We start from the raw sequence: 22,414 nt of genomic DNA on the forward strand, positions 1-22,414 counted from the left end.
AATAAAAAAAGATTATTTTTTGCCATGTTGGCCAAAACAAGATATTTTTCTAAAAGCACTTTTTAAATAATTTTTTCTATACTTAAATAGAGGGCCTGGATTTATACAGTATTACCTAATTCTGAAAAATAATCCCTGTTGTCTTTTCTACAGTTTGTTTTCTGTGGAGAGAGAAAGGAATAAGGGTGGTTTGAGTGGACTTGTAAGAAACTTACAATCATTTCTTACTTAAAACTACAACCACTACTATAACAAAATATCCTATATGTTTTATAAAGCTAGTAACCATTTCTCTTTGAGATTCTTTTTTCCATTTTGAGAAAACTGCGTTTCCTATTAGTTTATGTCTGATTTTGGTGAGTGCATATAAATCACGGCTAAACTCTCATTTTGTGGTCTTTTCTCTGACTACCTTGTTTTACATTTTCAACAAGTAAATTGCTTCCTTATGCTTAGGAGACATAGTGCCTATTTGCTTATTCTTCATAACACTTTATACTGTACAGTTCTTTCCTACTCTGGAGCCAGCAGCTGAAATACTGTGTATATACTGAATTCAAACAAATGTTTCGCTGTTGAACTCACCGTGAATTCCCTTCCCTTCTTATGTCTTTCAGAAGCTTTGCATCGTCCCTATGGTTGTGATGTTGAACCCCAGGCACTAAATGAGGCTATCAGGTGGAGCTCCAAGGAGAACTTGCTCGGAGCCACCGAGAGTGACCCTAATCTCTTCGTTGCACTTTATGATTTTGTAGCAAGTGGTGATAACACACTCAGCATCACTAAAGGTGAGGCTTCTATGTAACATCCTTTCACTTTTCAGTTTTCATTAATGATTAAGAGATGAAGGGGCCTGGCCAGGTGCGGTGGCTCACACCTATAATCTCAGCACTTTGGGAGGCCGAGGCGGGCAGATCGCCTGAGGTCAGGATTTTGAGACCAGCTTGGCCAACATGGTGAAACCCCGTCTCTAATAAAAATATGAAAAAAATTAGTTGGGCATGGTAGCACATGCCTGTAGTCCCAGCTACTCAGAAGGCTGAGGCATGAGAATTGCTTGAACTCGGGAGGCAGAGGTTGCAGTGAGCCGAGATCACACCACTGCACTCCAGCCTGGGTGACAGAGTGAGACTCCGTCTCTCAAAAAAAAAAAAAAAAAAAAAAAAATTATCCTGAAATACATTTTTTCCCCAGCAGTGGCTTTCATACGTTCAAAAGGCAAGCATAAGTTTAGGCAGACTAGCAATCCAGTTCATGTACACAAGGATAATCTCCCCATAATCCTATTTCTTTCTCATAAAAGTTACTTTTTTTGCCCTTGCGCGCACACACACGCACGCGCGCGCACACACACACACACACACACAGAAAATCAATAATGGTTGATTTTATTTGGTCATGTTCTTAATGTTCCCTTTTAAAAGAATTTACCACGGAAATAAACTACCACTCTCTTGAGAATATTACTATAATGGAAATCAAATAAACCTTTCCTACCATTCCTTTCACTGATCTATATAAACACAAACAATAGACATTTATGTTGTCTAGGCCAGTGCTACTCAAAAATGGTCCACAGCAAGGTAAGATGCTTATGCCAGAATGTGAAACACTGGACTACTATCTTCATGCAGAAAGCCTTGCTCCAAAAGGTAAAACTATTAGCTGAACTAAATAATAAATAGTGTGCTTAGTGATGTAGTTGGTTTACATTTGGTTGAAGTTCGTAATCTCACTGTGGACTAGTAATGAATGAACAGTCCTCAGGTAGGCAGTCAAATTTGCAGACATTCTGAGTAGCAGTGAGGTCTGGCAACATGGCTCATCTTAGCCACAGTTCAATTAGAATAGGTGTGACCAGGCATGGTGGCTCACGCCTGTAATCTAGCACTTTGGGAAGCCAAGGCTGGTGGATTGTCTGAGCTCAGGAGTTTGAGACCAGCCTGGGCAACACGGTGAAACCCCGTCTCTACTAAAATTCAAAAGACATTAGCCGTGTGTAGCGGCATGTGCCTGTAGTCCTAGCTACTTGGGAGGCTGAGGCAGGAGAATTGCTTGAACTTGGGAGGGGGAGGTTGCATTGAGCTGAGATGGTGCCACTGCACTCTAGCCTGGGCGACAGAGTGAGATGCTATCTCTTAAAAAAAACAAAAACAAAAGAATAGGTGTATAGTGAGTCTAACCTTCATGGTAGTTGCATGTGCTGGCCAACTGTATATAGGACAGAATTAAAAGTGAAAGTAAAAGTGCATCATCTCCTAGTGTCAGTTTTACTTCCTGCTTTTGGATAGTTTTGGGGACAGGATGATACATGCTATGTATGTGGAGGTTGTGTTTATGCAGTTGTAGGAACATTTTACGTAAAGTTTGAGGATAGAACAAAAGACATCAAATAATTTTTTTTTTTTTGAGACAATCTCGCTCTGTCACCCAGGCTGGAGTGCAGTGGCACTATCTCAGCTCACTGCAAGCTCTGCCTCCTGGGTTCAAGCGATTCTGCTGCCTCAGCCTCCTGAGTAGCTGGGATTACAGGCATGCACCACCACGCCGGGTTAATTTTTGTATTTTTAGTAGAGACAGGGTTTTACCCATGTTGGTCAGGATGGCCTCAAACTCCTGACCTGTGATCCGCCTGCCTCAGCCTCCCAAAGTGCTGGGATTACAGGCATGAGCCACCACACCCAGCCAGAAAGTTTATATTGTGTAGTAGTCTCTTTGGACTACAATATACTTGATTTTACCTTTACTGATTCTTCACTGGAGAAATTTGTGAAGTGATGACTCAGAAATTCTTTCGTAGGTACGTTTTCCTGTTGTTTTTTCAAGATAGCCCAGTCATCAAGGAAACATTGATAAAGAAAGACTGTTGATTCCTCAGTTATCAGTTATGACTGGTCTTTATCTTATGACCAACAGTGGTTTCTCTTAAAATCCACAGAATGCCAAATTTTTATATCAGGTTCTCACTAATTTAAAACAATGTCATACTAAAGCTATTCTATTATTTTAAAAGACAAGAAAATATATTTAAAAAATAAAGCAACACTTTAGTTTTTGATTGAAAATGATATTTCGCTTGAATTTTTTTTTTTTTTTTTAAGTTCTACCAGCCAAGCGCAGTGGCTCATCCCTGTAATCTCAGCACTTTGGGAGGTTGAGGCAGGAGGATTGCTTGAGCCTAGGAGTACAAAACCAGCCTAGGCAACGTAGTGAGACCCCTGTCTCTACAAAAAATTTAAAAATTAGCCAGGGGCAGTGGCATGCACCTGTAGACCCAGGTACCTGGGGGGCTGAGGTCTGAGGATCACTTGAGCCTGAGAAATTGAGGTTACAGTGAGCTGTGTTTGCACCGCTGCACTGCCGTGTCGCGACAGAGAGAGACCTGTTTCAAAACAAAGAAGTTCTCCCAAGGGTTGCTCTGCCAGTTTGGCCAATATTTGAATCCATACTAGTCATCCCCCTGTCAGTTTCCATGGTAGTCAAAACTTCCAGGGTAGAAAAATTTTCCTGATAACTGACAAAAAAAGAGAACAAACAAAAAATCCTGGGGTCTTTGACTGTATCTTAATTATGATAGCCTGTCATTACCAATTCTTTTCAAGGAAACAACAATATTAAAAAATGTATATGTAGATATATATAGAAAATACTAATATTCTTTATTTTTAGTTCATGTGGACTAATAGAGAAAAGCTACAGAGCAACAGGTTTTCTTCAGTTTTTCTAGCAGGATTCTTTTTTTTTTTCTTCCTGTAAATATGATTGACAAGTATTTGTGCACTTATACATATCCACCGCTACACCAGACTCACTCTTATCTGTATATATGTATATTTTATGTACCCATAGGTGTATATATGTACATATACTCTTGTGTTTTTTCTCATTATCTCATATCCACGTGTCTAAGGTGAGATGGTGTCTAATAGAAAGTTAGTCTATGGAAACGTTTCTGAAGGCCACTAAAAAAGGACAAATGGTTACAAGGATAATTATTTTTAGTTCTCCTAAAAACTTTGCCTGATACTTCTGGCCATGTGCTTTTTTTTTCTTTGGCATTCTCACTCTGTCTCCCAGGCTGGAGTACAGTGGTGCAATCTCGGCTCACTGCAACCTCAGCCTCCCGGGTTCAAGCAATTCTCCTGCCTCAGCTTCCCGAGTAGCTGGGATTACAGGCATGCAGACCACCACGCCCGGCTAATTTTTTGTATTTTTGGTAGAGACAAGGTTTCACCATGTTGGCCAGGCTGGTCTCGAACTCCTGACCTTAGGTGATCCGCCCCTCTCAGCCTCCCAAAGTGCTGGGATTACAGATGTGAGACACCACGCTCAGCCATGGCCATGTGCTTTTGATTGACTTGGCTTCCTTCTTTCTGACGCTGAAGAAGTAGATGTGAACGCTGTAGGAAGGCTTGCATGTCTTAGAGATAAGAGCCTGAGGCACTACAAGGATTCTTTAGATTAGCATTTATTTATCACTAGGGATATCTCTTTCACTTTTTCTGTTTTGCCAAAGAAACCTAATTTGTGCTGCAAGTATCGGGGCAAGTTATATGTTGAAGTCTGAACTTGATGTTCACAATTTTAATAGAAAAATTAAGAACATTGAAGTCGACAGCAAAGATAACACTGAGTGACTTGGGTTTTGGTTTCCAACTTCAGAGTGAGCTTGCCATTCCACACACTGATTTTAATGTGGAATGGAAATGAGTGATTCATTCTTTGTGGGAACTAGGAAGGAAATAAGAAAGCTATAGCTATTTTTAAACTTGCATTCTGGAAGGGATTGTGTTTTGGGAGTCCTAACTGCCCATTCCCTCACCCCACTAAACAGTTTTCTTGTTGAAGACTCTGTGATCCGTGTTTTTTTTGTTTGTTCATTTTTTGTTTTTGTTTTTTTACGTCAGTGGTTTTGTTGCCTTGGTGCCAAGTGAAATTTAGAAGTCACTTTGTATCTCACGTGTCTTATCCCTAATCCTTGATTGTTGTTAACATTGAATCATATATAAGATACATTCCTTGATAAACTGTTTTGAGGGAAAGTGAATTTTCTTCTTTTGAAGAGTGAGCACTGTGTTCTTTTCCAGCCATTTTAGTAACCTGTCTGGCATACATAGAATTTCCTAAGGATATTTTTTAAGTTGTATATAGACTTTTAAAACCCTGTAGTAAATGCCAGAAAACCATTTCTGACCATACTTCTGTGGTTAAGCTAAAAGCTAAAGAGAGCAATCACGATATGAACAGCCAAGTTTGTTTTCATTTTTAAAAAAAAAAAAATTTGGCATAAAAGTTCTAGATTCTTTTAATGAGTATAAAGTTTGACAGTATACCGCTTCAGTTGAAATAAAGTCCTAACATCGTTTCTTTCATCCTGTGATGACCTTATGGCTAGGTGAAAAGCTACGAGTCCTTGGTTACAACCAGAATGGCGAGTGGAGTGAAGTTCGCTCTAAGAACGGGCAGGGCTGGGTGCCAAGCAACTACATCACCCCAGTGAACAGTCTGGAAAAACACTCCTGGTACCATGGACCTGTGTCACGCAGTGCAGCTGAGTATCTGCTCAGCAGTCTAATCAATGGCAGCTTCCTGGTACGAGAAAGTGAGAGTAGCCCTGGGCAGCTGTCCATCTCGCTCAGGTACGAGGGACGTGTGTATCACTACAGGATCAATACCACCACAGATGGCAAGGTAAGACTCCCTGGTCACCACCTTTAAGCATGGACTGGCTGCTCTGTGAAATAATATTCAACGTGATTGAAGTGAAATAATAGATTTTATGTCTGACATGAAATAAAATATTCACTAGCTTTGTGACTTTGGGCTTTTTGGCATGTTAGAGCTTGTTCTCTTGAAAAGGATATGGTAATAGAAATTTAAAAACAGTATTATATTAATATTTTAAAGATAAGCTAGATTTGAAGGTGAAGAATGAAGGGAACTGCTCTATAAGTTAGCTGTTCTAATAATCAATACACAAATATATACCCAGTGCACTGGTATAGAATTTATCAGTTAACATTGTATCATTGAAAATTAGAATAATATCTACCAGAAAGTTCACAGAGTAAGAATTTAGACTTTTGAGCTTGGTGTGGATCATTAATGTATATTAACTGAAACGGATCATTCAGTCATTGAACAGTTTGTATATTGGGAACACCAACCATGTTAGTTAGAATGGATGTGTTACAGTGTGTTTACACATTATAAACTGCAGAGCATGAGCTTATGTCCGTTGTTTATCTGTTGAGCAGTAAATTTAGGTTGAATTATTTCTTCTATTCTCCTCTATGGGATAGGCAAGCTGTGGGGGAAGCACAGGCTTTGGAGCAAGCAGATCTGATTGTGACCTTACATAAGTCTCAATTTCCCTGTCTGTAATTAGATCCCACTTTATTGGGTTGTTGTAAGGATTAAATGAAGTAATTTCTGTAAAACATGATGACTGATACAGAGTAGGAAATAAGTAAATTTTTAATTTTCTTTCGCTTTTGCACCAGCATACAGACATAGTATGTTTCCTCTTGACCAAACAGAACAGAATCAGATGTGTAATAATAGTAAGAGTGACTCAGCAGTTCTAGTTATTTACCTAATAGAAATGAGTGCATATGTGTGCCAGAAGACATGTATAGGAATGTTCATAGCAGCATTGCTTGTGATAGCCAAAAACTAGAAACACCCACAGATCTAACAACAGTAGAATGGATTAATAAATTGTGGTATACTCATAAAATGCAATTTCATTCAACAACAGAAACGAACACAGTACTGCTACACACAACACCACCAGATAAAACTATGACCCTCCAGCCGTCTGCTTTTTTTTTGTAAATAACATTTTATTGGAATACAGCCACACCCATTTGTTCATGTACTGTCTATGGTTTCTATTACTAGGCAGCGCTGAGTAGTTCACAGTTCTGACACACTATGGCCACAGCCTAAAATATTTATTATCTGGCCCTTATGAAGAGTTTGCTGGCCCCTACTCTAGATGAGTGTTAGCTGACTCAACAACTTCAGCAAAGTTGAAGGATTAGTATTAGCCAGGGGATGAGGATGTGGGGAGTGGGAAGGACTCCTAATAGATATGAGGTAATGAGAATGTTCTAGAATTAGATAGTGGTGATCGTTGGACAACTTTGAGAATATGCCAAAAACCACTCAATTGTATACCTTAAAATGATGAATTTTATGGTATGTGAATTATAATGCAATTTTTAAAAGTTGAGTGGAAAAAAGCAGACATAAAACAATACATATTGTGTGATTCTGTTTGTATATAGTTCAGAAGCAGAGGCCAGGCACAGTGGCTCACACCCGTAATCCCAGCACTTTGGGAGGCTGAGGCGGGCCTCATCACTGGAGGTCAGGAGGTCAGCCCCACAAACATGGTGAAACCCTGTCTCTACTACAAATACAAAAATTGGCCTGGCATGGTGGCACGCGCCTGTAATCCCAGTTACTCAGGAGGCTGAGGCAGGAGAATTGGTTGAACCCGGGAGGTGGAGGTTGTAGTGAGCCAAGATCGTGCCACTGCACTCCAGCCTGGGCAACAGGGCGAGACTCTGTCTCAAAAAAAAAAAAAAAAAAAGCAGAAGCTAATCTAAGATGTTAGAAGTCAGTATAGTGGCTATCTATGCAAGGGTAAATAGCTGGAGAGCATAAGGGAGGCTTCTGGGGTGCTGATCATGTTAAAATTCTTGGTGTGGGTGATGTTTACATGGGTGAGTTTACTTTGTAAAAATTATAAATTTTCTGTTTATGAACTGTATACACTAAAACAAAAGCTTCTTTTTTTTTTTTCTTTTGAGACGGAGTCTTACTGTGTCGCCCAGGCTGGAGTGCAGTGGCGCGATCTTGGCTTACTGCAAGTTCCACTTCCCAGGTTCACGCCATTTTCCTGCCTCAGCCTCCTCAATAGCTGGGACTACAGGCGACTACAGGACTACAGCCCACCACCACGCCCGGCTAATTTTTTGTATTTTTAGTAGAGACGGTGTTTCACCATGTTAGCCAGGATGGTCTCGATCTCCTGACCTCGTGATCCACCCACCTTGGCCTCCCAAAGTGCTGGGATTACAGGCGTGAGCCACTGCGCCCGGCCAAAAGCGTCTTTAAAAAAAATAAATAAATAACAGGCTAGGCGTAGTGGCTCATGCCTGTAATCCCAACACTTGGGGAGGCCAAGGTGGGTAGATCACTTGAGCCCAGGAGTTCAAGACCAGCCTGAGGAACATAGTGAAACCTCATCTCTACAAAAAATTTTAAAAATTAGCTGGGCATGGTGGCATATGTCTGTGGTCCTAGCTACTCGGGAAGCTGAGGCAGGAGGATCACCTGAACCTGGGAGGTCAAGGCTGCAGTGAGTCATGATTGTGTCACTGCACTCCAGGCTGGGCAACCGAGTGAGACCCTTATTTCTCAAAAATAAATAACAATTAAAGCTCCCTTGGGAGAGAAGGCCAGAGAATTCCCTCTTACTTTACATTTCTTATTGCTTAGCAAATTAACAACTATTTTGTAAGCAATCCTGTGAAATCCAGTGTGGCTCTTTTCTTTTTTTTAGACGGAGTCTTGCTCTGTCACCCAGGCTAGCATGCAGTGGCGTGATCTCAGCTCACTGCAACCTCCACCTCCCAGGTTCAAGCAGTCCTCCCACCTCCGCCTCCCAAGTAGCTGGGACTACAGGCACGCACCACCATGCCTAGCTAATTTTTGTGTTTTTAGTAGAGAGGGGTTTTCACCATGATGGCCAGGCTGGTCTCAACTCTTGACCTCAAGTGACTTGCCCACCTCAGCCTCCCAAAGTGCTGGGATTACAGTTGTGAGCCACTGCGCCTGGCCACCGATAAATTGTGGCTCTTTCTTTAATGGCCTAGACACTCAAATGCACATCGTAATTAAAATTATGAGATATTTGAATACTCTTACCAAAAAAATCTAAATCAGTGGTTTTCAAGTTATGTTCTTTACAAGATTGAGGTGATATTTTGTAAATTTCTACAAGAGGCCAAGTCCTTGCTTGCTTACTTTGATCAGGGTATCTCTTCTTTACTATGTTCTGTAGTTGAGTCCATAGTCTTGTGGCTTAAAAATATTTGAAGACTGGCTGGGCGTGGTAGTTCACACCTGTAATCCCAGCAATTTGGGAGACTGAGGCAGGCAGATCACTTGAGGTTAGGAGTTCCTGACCAGCCTGGCTAACATGGTGAAACCCCGTCTCTACTAAAAATACAAAGAAAAAAATTAGCCAGGCGTGATGGCGCATGCCTGTAATCCCAGGTACTTGGGAGGCTGAGGCAGGAGAATCACTTGAACCCGGGAGGCGGAGGTTGCAGTGAGCTGAGGTCGTGACACTGTACTCCAGCCTGGGCAACAGCCTGGGCAAAAAAAAAAAAAAAAAAGAAAAAGAAAAAATATATGTATATATATTTGAAAAATATATAATTTGAGAATATATATATACATATTTGAAAAAATATATATATATTTGAAGACCAATGAGTTTGATTATCCAGAGAGAGATATTGGAAGGTTTTCCCAAGACTAATTTAGGAAGAATAGGAAAGGCAGATTAAATAAGATTAAACTGAAGTTCTGTGTTTACCCTTGCAATCATCATTTAACTTTTTTATTTACCTCAATTAAGATAAACTCTTGCTGGGTATAGTGGCCCCGTCTGTAATCTCAGCACCTTGGGAGGCCCAGGCAGGAGGATTGCTTGAGGCTGGCGTTTGAGACCAGCCTGGGCAACACTGAGACCCTGTCTGCAGAAATTTTTTTTTTTTTTTTTTTTAAAGATAGCCTCCTATCTATATCTTCAGGCCAGTGAAATATGGGCTTTAAAAAAAAATTCTTAGGCCGGGAGCGGTGGCTCATGCTTGTAATCCCAGCACTTTGGGAGGCTGAGGCAGGCAGATCACGAGGTCAGGAGATCAAGAACACAGTGAAACCCCATCTCTACTAAAAATACAAAAAATTAGCCGGGCGTGGTGGCGGGCGCCTTTAGTCCCAGCTACTCAGAGAGGCTGAGGCAGGAGAATGGCGTGAACCCGGGAGGCGGAGCTTGCAGTGAGCCGAGATCGCGCCACTGCACTCCAGCCTGGGTGACAGAGCAAGACTCCATCTCAAAAAAAAAAAAAAAAAAAAAAAAATCTTAATCTCTTTTCAAGTTGTTTAGCTTTTCTCCTTTTCTTACCAGGTGTATGTGACTGCTGAGAGCCGCTTCAGCACCTTGGCAGAGCTTGTACACCATCACTCCACAGTGGCTGATGGGCTGGTGACAACATTACACTACCCAGCACCCAAGTGTAATAAGCCTACAGTCTATGGTGTGTCCCCCATCCACGACAAATGGGAAATGGAGCGAACAGATATTACCATGAAGCACAAACTTGGGGGCGGTCAGTATGGAGAGGTTTACGTTGGCGTCTGGAAGAAATACAGCCTTACAGTTGCTGTGAAAACATTGAAGGTGGGTTGCTGAGAATTACAGTTTTCAGGCATCTTTTTCTTTTGTGCTCAATCACTTGGAAATATCAGCATGCCCTTCTTTAACTTTGGAACACTTTCCACCCACTGGTGCCAAGCACATCAGCAAATTGAGATGATTAACCCTGGTGCCATTGCTGACAATGCAGAGGTAGATTCTTCACTGCAATGCAGTGAAACCCACATGTGGGAAAGGTCTGTCTCTGGAGGCTGTTGATGTAGATCTTAGTGGGAGGTTAGAAGCAAATTAAAAGTTATAAAAGCAAAATAAACTCTTTTGCTTCCTGAGAACGACCCCTGCTGGACAGAATTCTTGTCTGAGAGTCATGGGCCTCTTTCTTGTTCTGTCCTCTCTCTCCTTTGTTCTTGTTCCTCCTGTCTCTTTGCAGTTAGATCACTTCTTCTTAATGTTCACAGAAATCTTTTTCGTAGTACTACTATATGTCTCCTTTAAACATCCCAGTATCAAATTATAAGGTTTTCATTCACTTGATTCTCCCAGAGCCTCAGTAACTGTCTCTGGTATATCACTCATAAGGGCTATTCTTTAGCTATAAGTAGTAGTCAGTTCTGTTTCTTAAGCATATTCTGAGTGTGAAGCAATATATAAGGCCTTGCTCTCTAAGAAGATTATGATCTAAGCAAGAAGATAAGTATGTAAGCAGCTAAGTGCTCTGTCTCATTCAAAGCCTGAGATATCTGGAGAAGTAAACTATGAGAGAACTGAACTATCCAATACAGGGCTCCTGTGTTTCAGTTGATTATAGGACACGATTGCTGAATTTTGCTCCTCCTGCTAATTTTTACTTCAGGGCATTTTTCTTTCTCAGTTGGACTTCTTAAAATAATAATTATTTCGGCTGGGCGTGGTGGCTCACGCCTGTAATCCCAGCAATTTGGGAAGCCCAGGCGGGTGGATCACCTGAGGTCAGGAGAGCATCCTGGCCAACATGGCAAAACCCCGTCTCTACTAAAAATACAAAAAGTAGCCAGGCATGGTGGTGCATGCCTGTAATCCCAGCTACTTGGGAGGCTGAGCCAGGAGAATTGCTTGAGCCTAGGAGGCGGAGGTTTCAGTGAGATCACACCACTTCACCCCAACCTGGGTAACAGAGCGAGACCCTGTCTCAAAAAAATAAATTAAAATAATAATTATATCTTGTAATATGCTAAAATATTCAAAAGATACTTCTTTTTACTTTTAAAGCTGAAGCTTTAGGATTGTGAGATGAATCAAATGATTTTAAGTTGAGAGTTTGTCCCTCTCGTTTTCTTCTTTCTTACCTTTCCCTTTTTCTAGGAAGATACCATGGAGGTAGAAGAATTCCTGAAAGAAGCTGCGGTAATGAAGGAAATCAAGCATCCTAATCTGGTACAACTTTTAGGTGAGGAACCTTGCCTGAACCATAGATCTCCTCCAAAAATGCTTGCCCTTTAACCCTTGTTATCTCCAAATGCTTTTTTTTTTTTAAATATAGAGACAGGGTCTCGCTCTGTTGTCCAGGCTGCTGTTGACGTGATACTCCTGCCTGGGCCTTTCAATATGTTGGGATTACAGGCATGAGCCACCATGCCCGGCCTTTTTTTCCCCCCCAAACCTTTCTTTTCAGTCACCGTGGTGGAAGCTGCAGGTTTGAATCCACTTCAATAAATAGTTATTTTAATCAGTAGGTTCTGTGTTTAAAAATAGCCCAAGAAACAGTGGCGTGGATTGATTTTAGTATATAAAACTTCTCAGTTTGTACTAATTGCCCCAGATTCAAAGTTCAGAAGTGTTCAAAATGGTACTGAACCAAAAACTCATGAAATGTTTTTGCAAAATAAAGAGACATTTAAACAAAGGACTGTTGAAAAGAAGCAAATTAAAAACTGTGACCACACCCATCAGTTTACCTTTACAAGCAGGAAATGCTGTATTATGTTAGATTGGCTTTTCACTGTTCAGGTCACAAAGAACTCTTTTACTAAGCCCTTTTCGTTTTTTAAAATAGGGCCAGGTTTTTTTTTTTCTTTTTTGGGGGGGTGGGGGGTGGGTGGAGGGTGTTTTTTGTTGTGGGTTTTTTTTGTTTTTGTTTTTGTTTTTTAAATACAGAGTCTTGTTCTGTCACCCTGGCTGGAGTGCAGTGGCATGATCCTGGCTCACTGCAACCTCCACCTCCCAGTTTCAGGCTATTCTCGTGCCTCAATGTGCATCACCACGTCCAGCTAATTTTTGTAGTAGAGACAGGGTTTTGCTATGTTGGCCAGTCAAGTCTTGAACTGCTGGTCTCAGGCGATCTGCCTGCCTCAGCCTCCCAAAGTGCTAGGATTACAGGCGTGAGCCACTGTACCCGGCCTCTTGTTGGTTTTTTATAAGGAATCTGCCATATATCAGTGAAATCCTTGACTATGGAAATGATGACAATCATTTTACAAAGCAGTATTGCAGGTGGGGCTCACATAGTCTTCAGCGTGTGCACAATTGCCATTACTTTTGAATAAGTATTGTTAGCCTGCAGTTGAGGAAGAGAATCATGGGCCGTGTACAAAACTCTAGACATGTTGGTTTTCTTGGCCCCTTATAGAATTAATACAAGTAACTCTGCTTTTGCTCAAACAGACAAATACTCAGAGGCATATGAATTCCCAGAGAACAATATAGTGAAATAAGGACTCCCTTATAAACCAGCTTCTTAGTTTTTGCTTATTAATTTCAGAGAACGTGGTAAGAAGGGAAAAGATTACTGCTGGACTAGACCTGAAAAACTGTCAAATTATTCTTGGCCAAAGTGGTTTGGAGTGTTTGAATGTACGCTAATAAAAACAAGCACTATTCTTCAACTTTTAGGTGTGTGTACTTTGGAGCCACCATTTTACATTGTGACTGAATACATGCCATACGGGAATTTGCTGGATTACCTCCGAGAATGCAACCGAGAAGAGGTGACTGCAGTTGTGCTGCTCTACATGGCCACTCAGATTTCTTCTGCAATGGAGTACTTAGAGAAGAAGAATTTCATCCATAGGTGTGTAAAACTTACCTCTGACTAACCATGACGCCATCTTGCTTGACATGCAGATAAAAGGAAGAATGTGAGAACCTTCCCAGAAAATTTCAGATGATTCAAGAAAGTAATTTTGTATTTCACAGGGCCCATTATAATGTCACTTCTAACTTGTAAACCTACTATACTCTGATTAAAGTATTAATAAGGGGCCTTTGCTATTCTCAAACCTGAGAACTCTCTTTAAAAAAAAAAAAATTACAATAGTGATGGGGTCTTGCTATGTTGACCAGGCTGGTCTCAAACTACTGGCCTCAAGTGATCTTCCCATCTTAGCCTTCCAAAGTGCTGGGATTATAGGTGTGAGCCACCATGCCTGGCCAGAGAGCTCTCTTTATTTTGCCCAGCACTGTATCCAAGATCCTTTTTCACCATCTAGTGGCTTTTTTTTTTTTTTCCTTCTTGAGACAGGCTGGCTCCATTGCCCAGGCTGGAATGCAGTGATGCGATCTTAGCTTACTGCACCCTCAGCCTCCTGGGCCCAAGCCATCCTCCCACCTCAGCCTCCTGAGTAGCTGGGATTACAGGAATATGCCACCATGCCCGGCTAAGTGTTTTTTTTATGTTTTTTTTTTTTTTTTTTTTGTAGACTGGGTTTTGCCATGTTGCCCCGGCTGGTCCTGAACTCTTGAGTTCAGGAGATACACCCACCTTGGCCTCCCAAAGTGCTAGGATTACAGGCATGAGCCACCACACCTGGCCTAGTGGCTGAATTTTTAAAATACTTTTCTGCCTTAGTAAATAACTTAGTCTTGTAGAAAAACATCTATTACTCACCTATCCCAGTGTACTTATAAATAGGGACCCATTTTATAAAGCCTGCTTTATTCTGCATCTTGATGAGTGCTCTACAGTGACATATCATTAGTGGCTTTCTAAGGTGTTAGTGATTATCAGAAGATACTACCATATTTGTCAGCACTTACTTAACTCTGCCTGTAACACAAAGAACCAAGAATAGAGTGTTCATGACCATTTTCCTCAGCATCTGAATGGAATCACATTAGGGTTCTTTTTCCCACAGAGATCTTGCAGCTCGTAACTGCCTAGTGGGAGAAAACCATGTGGTAAAAGTGGCTGACTTTGGCTTAAGTAGATTGATGACTGGAGACACTTATACTGCTCATGCTGGAGCCAAATTTCCTATTAAGTGGACAGCACCAGAGAGTCTTGCCTACAATACCTTCTCAATTAAATCTGACGTCTGGGGTAAGGTTGAAAGGGACTTTTTTCTGTGTCATTTTATTTTATTTTTTATAAATGCCTTGATTCTTTAGAGCTTCTCTTATGATGTTCAGTATCCTCTATCTTTACCTGCCATTCTTCTTCAGTTATTCAGCAAGCATTTGTTAAATACCTCCTATCTGCCAGGACTGTGTTAAGAACTTTGCATAGACAGAAGTATAGGCCTGGTGTGGTGGCTCACGTTTGTAATTACAGCACTTTGGGCCGAGATAGGTGGATCACTTGAGGTCAAGAGTTCGAGACCAGCCTGGCCAACATGGCGAACTCCCATCTCTACTAACTACAAAAATTAGCCAGGCGTGGTGGCATGCGCCAGTAATCCGAGCTATTCAGGAGGCTGAAGACTGAGGCAGGGGAATTGCTTGAGCCTGGGGGGCAGAGGTTGCAGTGAGCCAAGATGGCGCCACTGCACTCCAGCCTGGGCAATAGAGTGAGACTCTGTCTCAAAAAAAAAAAAAAGTATAAAGAAGAAAGTTTAGGGCCAGGCATGGTGGCTCATGCCTGTAATCCCAGCACTTTGGGAAGCTGATGCAGGTGGACCACCTGAGGTCGGAGTTTGAGACCAGCCTGACCAACATGGAAAAACCCTGTGTCTACTAAAAATACAAAATTAGCCGGGTGTGGTGGCACATGCCTGTAATCCCAGCTACTCGGGAGGCTGAGGCAGGAGAATCACTTGAACCCGGGAGGTGGAGGTTGTGGTGAGCCGAGATCACACCATTGTACTCCATCCAGCCTGGGCAACAAGAACAAAACTCTGTCTCAAACAAACAAACAAAAAAAAAAAGAAAGAAGAAAGTTTTAAAAAAGAAGTCCCTGCTTTTAGAGAGCTCACAGTCTAGATCTCTTATTGCATTGGAGTGCTAATGATCCTCTCTCTGTAAAGCATCCTATTTCCACATTAGGTTTTTTGTTTTTATTTTTGAGACAGAGCCTTGCTCTGTTGTCCAGGCTGGAGTGCCGTGGCACAATCTCAGCTCACTGCAACCTCCGTCTCCCGGGTTCAAGCGATTCTCCTGCCTCAGCCTCCAGAGTTGCTGGGACTACAGGCATGCATCACCATGCCCGGCTAATTTTTGTCATAGTAGTAGAGATGAGGTTTCGCCATGTTGGCCAGGCTGGTCTCGAACTCCTGACCTCAAATGATCCACCTGCCTTGGCCTCCCAAAGTGTTGGGATTACAGGCGCGAGCCACTGCGCTCGGCCTCACATTAGGTTTTATCACTCATTTGCAGAGTACTGTGACACAGAGCTTTTTTTTTTTTTTTCAAGGGAAGTGTGATGAGGTTTCCTCTAGAATTTGTCCTAACTGATCTGGTTTCTACTGCTCTGAGAAGTAATATGATTTGGTTGAAGCTTAGTAGACTGAACAATCTGGAAATTTGGATTGTGGACCAATAGAAATAGTCATAGGATTCTAAGTCATTTTTTACTGGAAATCTCAAACTCAAATAACTGTGACAAAATCAAACAAATTTTTTTCTGCTCTGAATTTTATCTGATTTTAAATGAATCCGTTTTTATTTTACTCCTCTTGTATTAGCTGACTTTAAAACTGTTTTACTTCTTAGATACAGTGGTTCTCCTTTATCCTCAGGAGAATACATTCTAAGACCCCCCTTGGAAGCCTGAAACCAAGGATAGTGTCAAGCCCTGGATATATAATCTTTTTTTGATCTGATAACCGAGAGGTCTTCTCAGTGACTAAGGGGTGGGTAGCATCTACGGTGTGGATATGTTGAGTAAAAGGATGATTTATGTGCGAGGTGGGAAGGAGAAGCATGGCTTGAGAGTTCATCATGCAACTCAGGGCAGCATGCAATTTAAAACTTTAGATTTATTTCTGGAATTTTCTATTTAATATTTTTGGACCTTGGTTGACTGTGAGTAGCTGAAACTGTGGGAAGTGAAACCATGGATAAGGGGTGACTACTGTATATCAAAAACTTTTCTAAGAATAGTTGGGTTATGCCTCAGACTTCTTAAATGGTCATAGTTTATTTTCCCTCATTACAGTAAAGGAAATCTAAATAAAAATTGGGAAATTTAAATAAAACTGTCTTGAGATTATCTGTAGCATTCCTGTTGCAAATATTTTAGAAGGACAAGTCATGCTGTAAGAATTGATGAGAGTATATTATATATTAATGTTTTTGTAACAGTGTGTGAATGTTACCTAAAATATGAAAGAGAATCACCTAATTATGTAAAATAAATAATCAGAGAAGAAACACTAAGTGCTTTTTTTAATTCCTTATGCAGCTTTTGGGGTACTGTTGTGGGAAATCGCTACCTATGGAATGTCACCATATCCAGGTATTGACCTGTCTCAGGTCTACGACCTCCTAGAAAAAGGATATCGAATGGAACAGCCTGAGGGATGCCCCCCTAAGGTTTATGAACTTATGAGAGCATGTGAGTATTTTTGCATGTTTTAATTTTGAAGGCATAAGCTAGCAGTTCAGAATAGTTAACAAAATTAGAAACATTTCTCCTCTCAGTGTTGTTAGATTGAATCCAACCTCATGACATTTAAAGAGTTTATCATTGATCAGCCAGTTGTCATATCATATACCATTGAATCTTACTGGAATCCTAAGCATAGTTGTTATGGCCCAAGTATTGACCCAGTTTCTCAGAGACATTTGCATATTTAATAAGATAAGAAATTGAGTTTAGAGATTAAGGTGGGGAGGGCTGTTTTCAACTAGGTAAAAATGATTGCTAAAGACTATGAAGAATGCATAAAAATAACCTCTGTGGTAGATAAACAGAAGCATCCGATTGCTTGCAGATGAAAAAGGAAAGTGAATAGTGGATTAAATTGCAGGGTTTTGTTTGTTTGTTTGTTTTTGTTGTTGTTTTTCAAACACTCTTGCTTTGTTGCCCAGGCTGGAGTGCAGTGACGTGATTTTGGCTCGCTGAAACCTCTACCTCCTGGGTTCAAGTGATTCTCATGCCTCAGTCCCTGAGTAGCTGGAACCACAGGCACACGCACCATGCCCAGCTATTTTTTTTTTTTTTTTGAGACGGACTCTTTGCTGTGTTGCCCATGCTGGAGTGCAGTGGCACAATCTTTGCAACCTCCGCCCCCCAGGTTCAAGCAATTCTCCTGCCTCAGCCTCCCAAGTAGCTGGGATTACAGGCACCCGCCACCACGCCTGGCTAATTTTTGTATTTTTGGTAGAGATGGGGTTTTGCCATGTTGGCCAGGCTGGTCTCGAACTCCTAACCTCAAGTGATGCGCCCGCCTTAGCTTCCCAAAGTGCTGGGATTACAGGCATGAGCCACCACGCCCGGCCTAATTTTTGTATTTTTTAAAATTTATTTTTATTTTTATTTATTTATTTTTTGAGACAGAGTCTCGCTCTGTCACCCAGGCTGGAGTGCAGTGACGCAATGTCGGCTCACTGCAAGCTCCGCCTCTCGGGTTCATGCCATTCTCCTGCCTCAGCCTCCTGAGTAGCTGGGACTACAGGCGCCGGCTGCCACCACGCCCGGCTAATTTTTTTTGCATTTTTTAGTAGAGACGGGGTTTCACCGTGTTAGCCAGGATGGTCTCGATCTCCTGACCTCGTGATCCGCCCGCCTTGGCCTCCCAAAGTGCTGGGATTACAGGCTTGAGCCACCGCGCCCGGCCTGTATTTTTAGTAGAGACAAGGTTTCACCATGTTGGGCAGGCTGGTCTCGAACTCCTGGTCTCAAGTGATCTGCCCGCCTCAGTCTCCCAAAATGCTGGGATTACAGATGTGGGCCACCGGGCCTGGTCCCAATTGCAGTTGTGTTTGAACATAAGTCTGTGTTGTTTCCTTATTGAACATTGACGTTCTCTGTTGCACTTTGTCAAAAATGAACTCTGAGATCCTCCTTTTTGATATCCTTTTATATTTCTGAATATATACAGTTGATTATTTATGTGGTTAGGCTGAGTTTGAAGACAGGTTATACTTCTTTTATTTTCAAGTGGAAGAAAACTTGCCATTTTCTAAACCATCTCCCTGTTTCTCCTCATCCTTTTATTAGAGGGAATAGGAACTGAGGCTAAATCGAAGCACCAGCCTTAGAAAGTGGGTTCATGGCCAGGTGCGGTGGCTCACACCTGTAATTCTAGCAGTTTGGGAGGCCGAAGTGAGCAGATTGCTTGAGCTCAGGAGTTCAAAAGCAACCTGAGCAGTGTGGCAAAATCCCATCTACATAAAAAATACAGTAGCTTGAGATCGCTGTGTGTGCTCACTTTGGCTGGGCGCAGTGGCTCACGCCTGTAATCCCAGCACTTTGGGAGGCCGAGGCGGGTGGATCACCTGAGGTCAGGAGTTCGAGACCAGCATGGCCAACATGGCGAAACCCCTGTCTACTAAAAATACAAAAATTAGCCGGACGTGGTGGCGTGTGCCTGTAGCCCCAGCAAATCGTGAGGCTGGGGCTGGAGAATCACTTGAACCCAGGAGGCGGAGGTTGCAGTGAACTGAGATTGCGCCACTGCACTCCAGCCTGGGTGACAGAGTGAGACTCCGTCTCAAAAAAAAAAAAAATTAGCTGGGCGTGATGTTGCACACCCATAGTCCCAGCTACTTGGGGAGCTGAGGCAGGGGAATTGTTTGAACCCAGGAGGCCAAGGCTGCAGTGAGTCGAGATCATGCCACTGCACTCCAGCCTGAGTGACAAAGCAAGACCCTGTCTCAAAGAAAAAGAAAAAAGGAATTTGGAAAGTGGGTTCATTATACCTCTGAGTCTAGAGCTGAGAAGTGGCTATGTTGCTATCATTGTGAACATGCTGTAACTGTACTTTAATAAGTGTAGGTCATGATGCATAGAACTCATTATTAGATATACCACTGGATATTGAATTTCTGCAAGGAGTTTTTAATATTTTCTTTTTCTGTTACATAGGCTGGAAGTGGAGCCCTGCCGATAGGCCCTCTTTTGCTGAAACACACCAAGCTTTTGAAACCATGTTCCATGACTCCAGCATTTCTGAAGGTGAGAATCTGTTGGATTTACTGTTGGTGACTAATTCTGGGTAGTGGTGGTGGTGGTGATAATGGTAATCACATTTCAAAAATGATCAACTTTTGTAGTTTGAGACTCTGTTTCAACTTTTAACTACAAGGACATTGCATCAGTTTATAATACTTTATAATAGTGAGAAATTATGAACAACTTAAATATCTAGTGGACTGTAAATTATTACAACCATGTAGCCGAATATTTAAAATGATATTCATATATATATACTTTTTTTTTTTTTTGAGAGGGATTCTCACTCTGTCACCCAGGCTGGAGTACAGTGGTGCGATGTCAGCTCACTGCAACCTCCACCTCCCAAGTTCAAGCGATTCTTGTGCCTCAGCCTCCTGAGTAGCTGGGATTGCAGGCACCTGCTACGACACCTGGCTAATTTTTGTTATTTTTAGTAGAGATGGGGTTTCGCCACACTGGCCAGGCTGGTCTCGAACTCCTAACCGTAAGTGATCCACCCACTCGGCCTCCCAAAGTGCTGGGATTACATGTGTGAGCCACAGCGCCCGGCCTTCTTGGATATATTGACATGGAAAGGAGTTAAAGGTTAACTTTAACTTAGTAAACGAGGCTATCCAGATGTCCAATAACCATGTTTAACATTACTCATCATAGAGAAATACAAAATAAAACCACAATGAGATACCAATCCACAGCCTACCAGAAAGGCTAAAATTAAAGTCAGGTTGGCCAGGCACAGTGGCTCACGCCTGTAATCCCAGCACTTTGGGAGGCCGAGGTAGGTGGATCAGTTGAGGTCAACAGTTGCAGACTAGCGTGGCCAACATGGTGAAACCCCGTCTCTGCTAAAAATACAAAAACTAGCCAGGCGTGATGGCGGGCGCCTATAATCCCAGCTACTCGGGAGGCTGAGGCAGGAGAATCACTTCAACCCGGGAGACGGAAGTTGTAGTGAGCTGAGATCGCACCTCTGCACTTTAGCCTGGGCAACAGAACAAGACTCCCTGTCAAAAAAAAAAAAAAAAAAAAAGACTGGGCACTATGGCTCACACCTGTAATCCCAGCACTTTGAGAGGCCGAGGCGGGTGGATCACAAGTTCCGGAGTTCGAGACCAGCCTGGCCAACATGGTGAAACCCCATCTCTACTAAAAATACAAAGAATAGCTGGGTGTGGTGGTGGGCTCCTGTAATCCCAGCTATTTGGGAGGCTGAGACAGGAGAATCGTTTGAACATCGGAGGCAGAGGTTGCAGTGTGCTGAGATCACGCCATTGCACTCCAGCCTGGGCAACAGGGTGACACTCCATTTGCAAAAAAAAAAAAAAAAAAAGCCAAAAATAATAACATCAAATTTTAGCAAGCATGCAGAGTAACCACAGCTTTCATGCGAAATAGTATCGCCATTTGGGGACAGGTTGGCAGGGCCTAATAAACCTGAATACACGTATACCCTGTGATCCACCAGTTCTACATTGTGCCAATCAGATGTGCATATAACATTGTGAACCAAAAGACACATAGCAGGATGATGCTAGCAACGTATTCATAGTAACTCCAAACTGGAAACAACCTAAACATTCATCAAGAGGAGAACAGGTGGATTGTGGTATATTCACACGTTGGCATGCTACACAGCAATGAGAACCCCTGCCACATGCAGCAGCGTGGACGAATCTACAGACATGATACTGGGCGAAAGAAGCCAGACAAAAGAGTACATACTTTATGATTCCATGTATGTATTTTAGTACTCTACTTGCCAGTTCTTTCTCAGTTGTGTGCCTTTTCTGAACTCCCTTTTTCTGCTATGAAATTGTTCTTTTTATCTGTCCCCTTGTCTTCCTCACAGAGGTAGCTGAGGAGCTTGGGAGAGCTGCCTCCTCATCATCTGTTGTTCCATACCTGCCCCGGCTACCTATACTTCCTTCCAAGACTCGGACACTGAAGAAACAGGTGGAGAACAAGGAGAACATTGAAGGGGCACAAGATGCCACAGAAAATTCTGCTTCCAGTTTAGCACCAGGTATGGGTCCCTTAGCAGGTAGAATCGAAATAGAAACTGCCTTGTTTAAAGAAGCATGGGGTATGAGACTTTTATGTCCACTTTCATGCCCGTCCTCCCTGAGGAAAGCATGGCATCTCTTTTACCCACCCATGAAGCCCTTGGCTATCCATCCAACATACAACTCTGGCTCCAGTTTCATCTCCTTACCCCTGGGTTCCCAAGTAGGTATCATCTTTACAGTTCCGTCAAAAACTTCACTGAACCTGATAGAGGAGAAGAGGTTGCGCAGTGGTTTTTAAAGAAAGGATGAGCGTTGAGGTAATAACCAGCAGGTTATCTCCTCCCCCATTTTTTTTTTCTTTTTTTGAGATGGAGTCTCACTGTGTCGCCCAGGCTGGAGTACAGTGGTGCGATCTCGGCTCACTGCAAGCTCCGCCTTCCGGGTTCACACCATTCTTCTGCCTCAGCTTCCCGAGTAGCTGGGACTACAGGCGCCCGCCACCACGCCCAGCTAATTTGTTGTATTTTTAGTAGAGATGGGGTTTCATTGTGTTAGCCAGGATGGTCTTGATCTCCTGACCTCCTGATCCTCCCGCCTCAGCCCCCCAAAGTGCTGACATTACAGGCGTGAGCCACTGTG

General features: G+C 42.3%; 1 protein-coding gene across 10 annotated transcripts in view; it reads left to right on the top strand.

The window, feature by feature from the left end:
• Nucleotides 1-22,414, top strand: part of ABL2 (ABL proto-oncogene 2, non-receptor tyrosine kinase) — a 126,825-nt gene that overhangs the window by 94,405 nt on the left and 10,006 nt on the right. For 9 of the 10 annotated variants that reach the window (XM_024253553.3, XM_054550728.2, XM_054550741.2 and 6 more), the window contains 9 exons: nucleotides 618-788; nucleotides 5,396-5,691; nucleotides 10,211-10,483; nucleotides 11,801-11,885; nucleotides 13,328-13,505; nucleotides 14,569-14,753; nucleotides 17,052-17,204; nucleotides 19,680-19,769; nucleotides 21,619-21,792. In XM_024253553.3, the coding sequence (XP_024109321.1) occupies nucleotides 618-788; nucleotides 5,396-5,691; nucleotides 10,211-10,483; nucleotides 11,801-11,885; nucleotides 13,328-13,505; nucleotides 14,569-14,753; nucleotides 17,052-17,204; nucleotides 19,680-19,769; nucleotides 21,619-21,792 (1,605 nt within the window). Of the gene's footprint in view, nucleotides 1-617; nucleotides 789-5,395; nucleotides 5,692-10,210; nucleotides 10,484-11,800; nucleotides 11,886-13,327; nucleotides 13,506-14,568; nucleotides 14,754-17,051; nucleotides 17,205-19,679; nucleotides 19,770-21,234; nucleotides 21,500-21,618; nucleotides 21,793-22,414 lie in introns of those variants that run through there. The other variant, XM_063716868.1, reaches the window with a different exon arrangement.

This window comes from Pongo abelii, chromosome 1 (assembly GCF_028885655.2).
Source record: "Pongo abelii isolate AG06213 chromosome 1, NHGRI_mPonAbe1-v2.0_pri, whole genome shotgun sequence".
Classification (NCBI taxonomy): Eukaryota; Metazoa; Chordata; class Mammalia; order Primates; family Hominidae; genus Pongo; species Pongo abelii.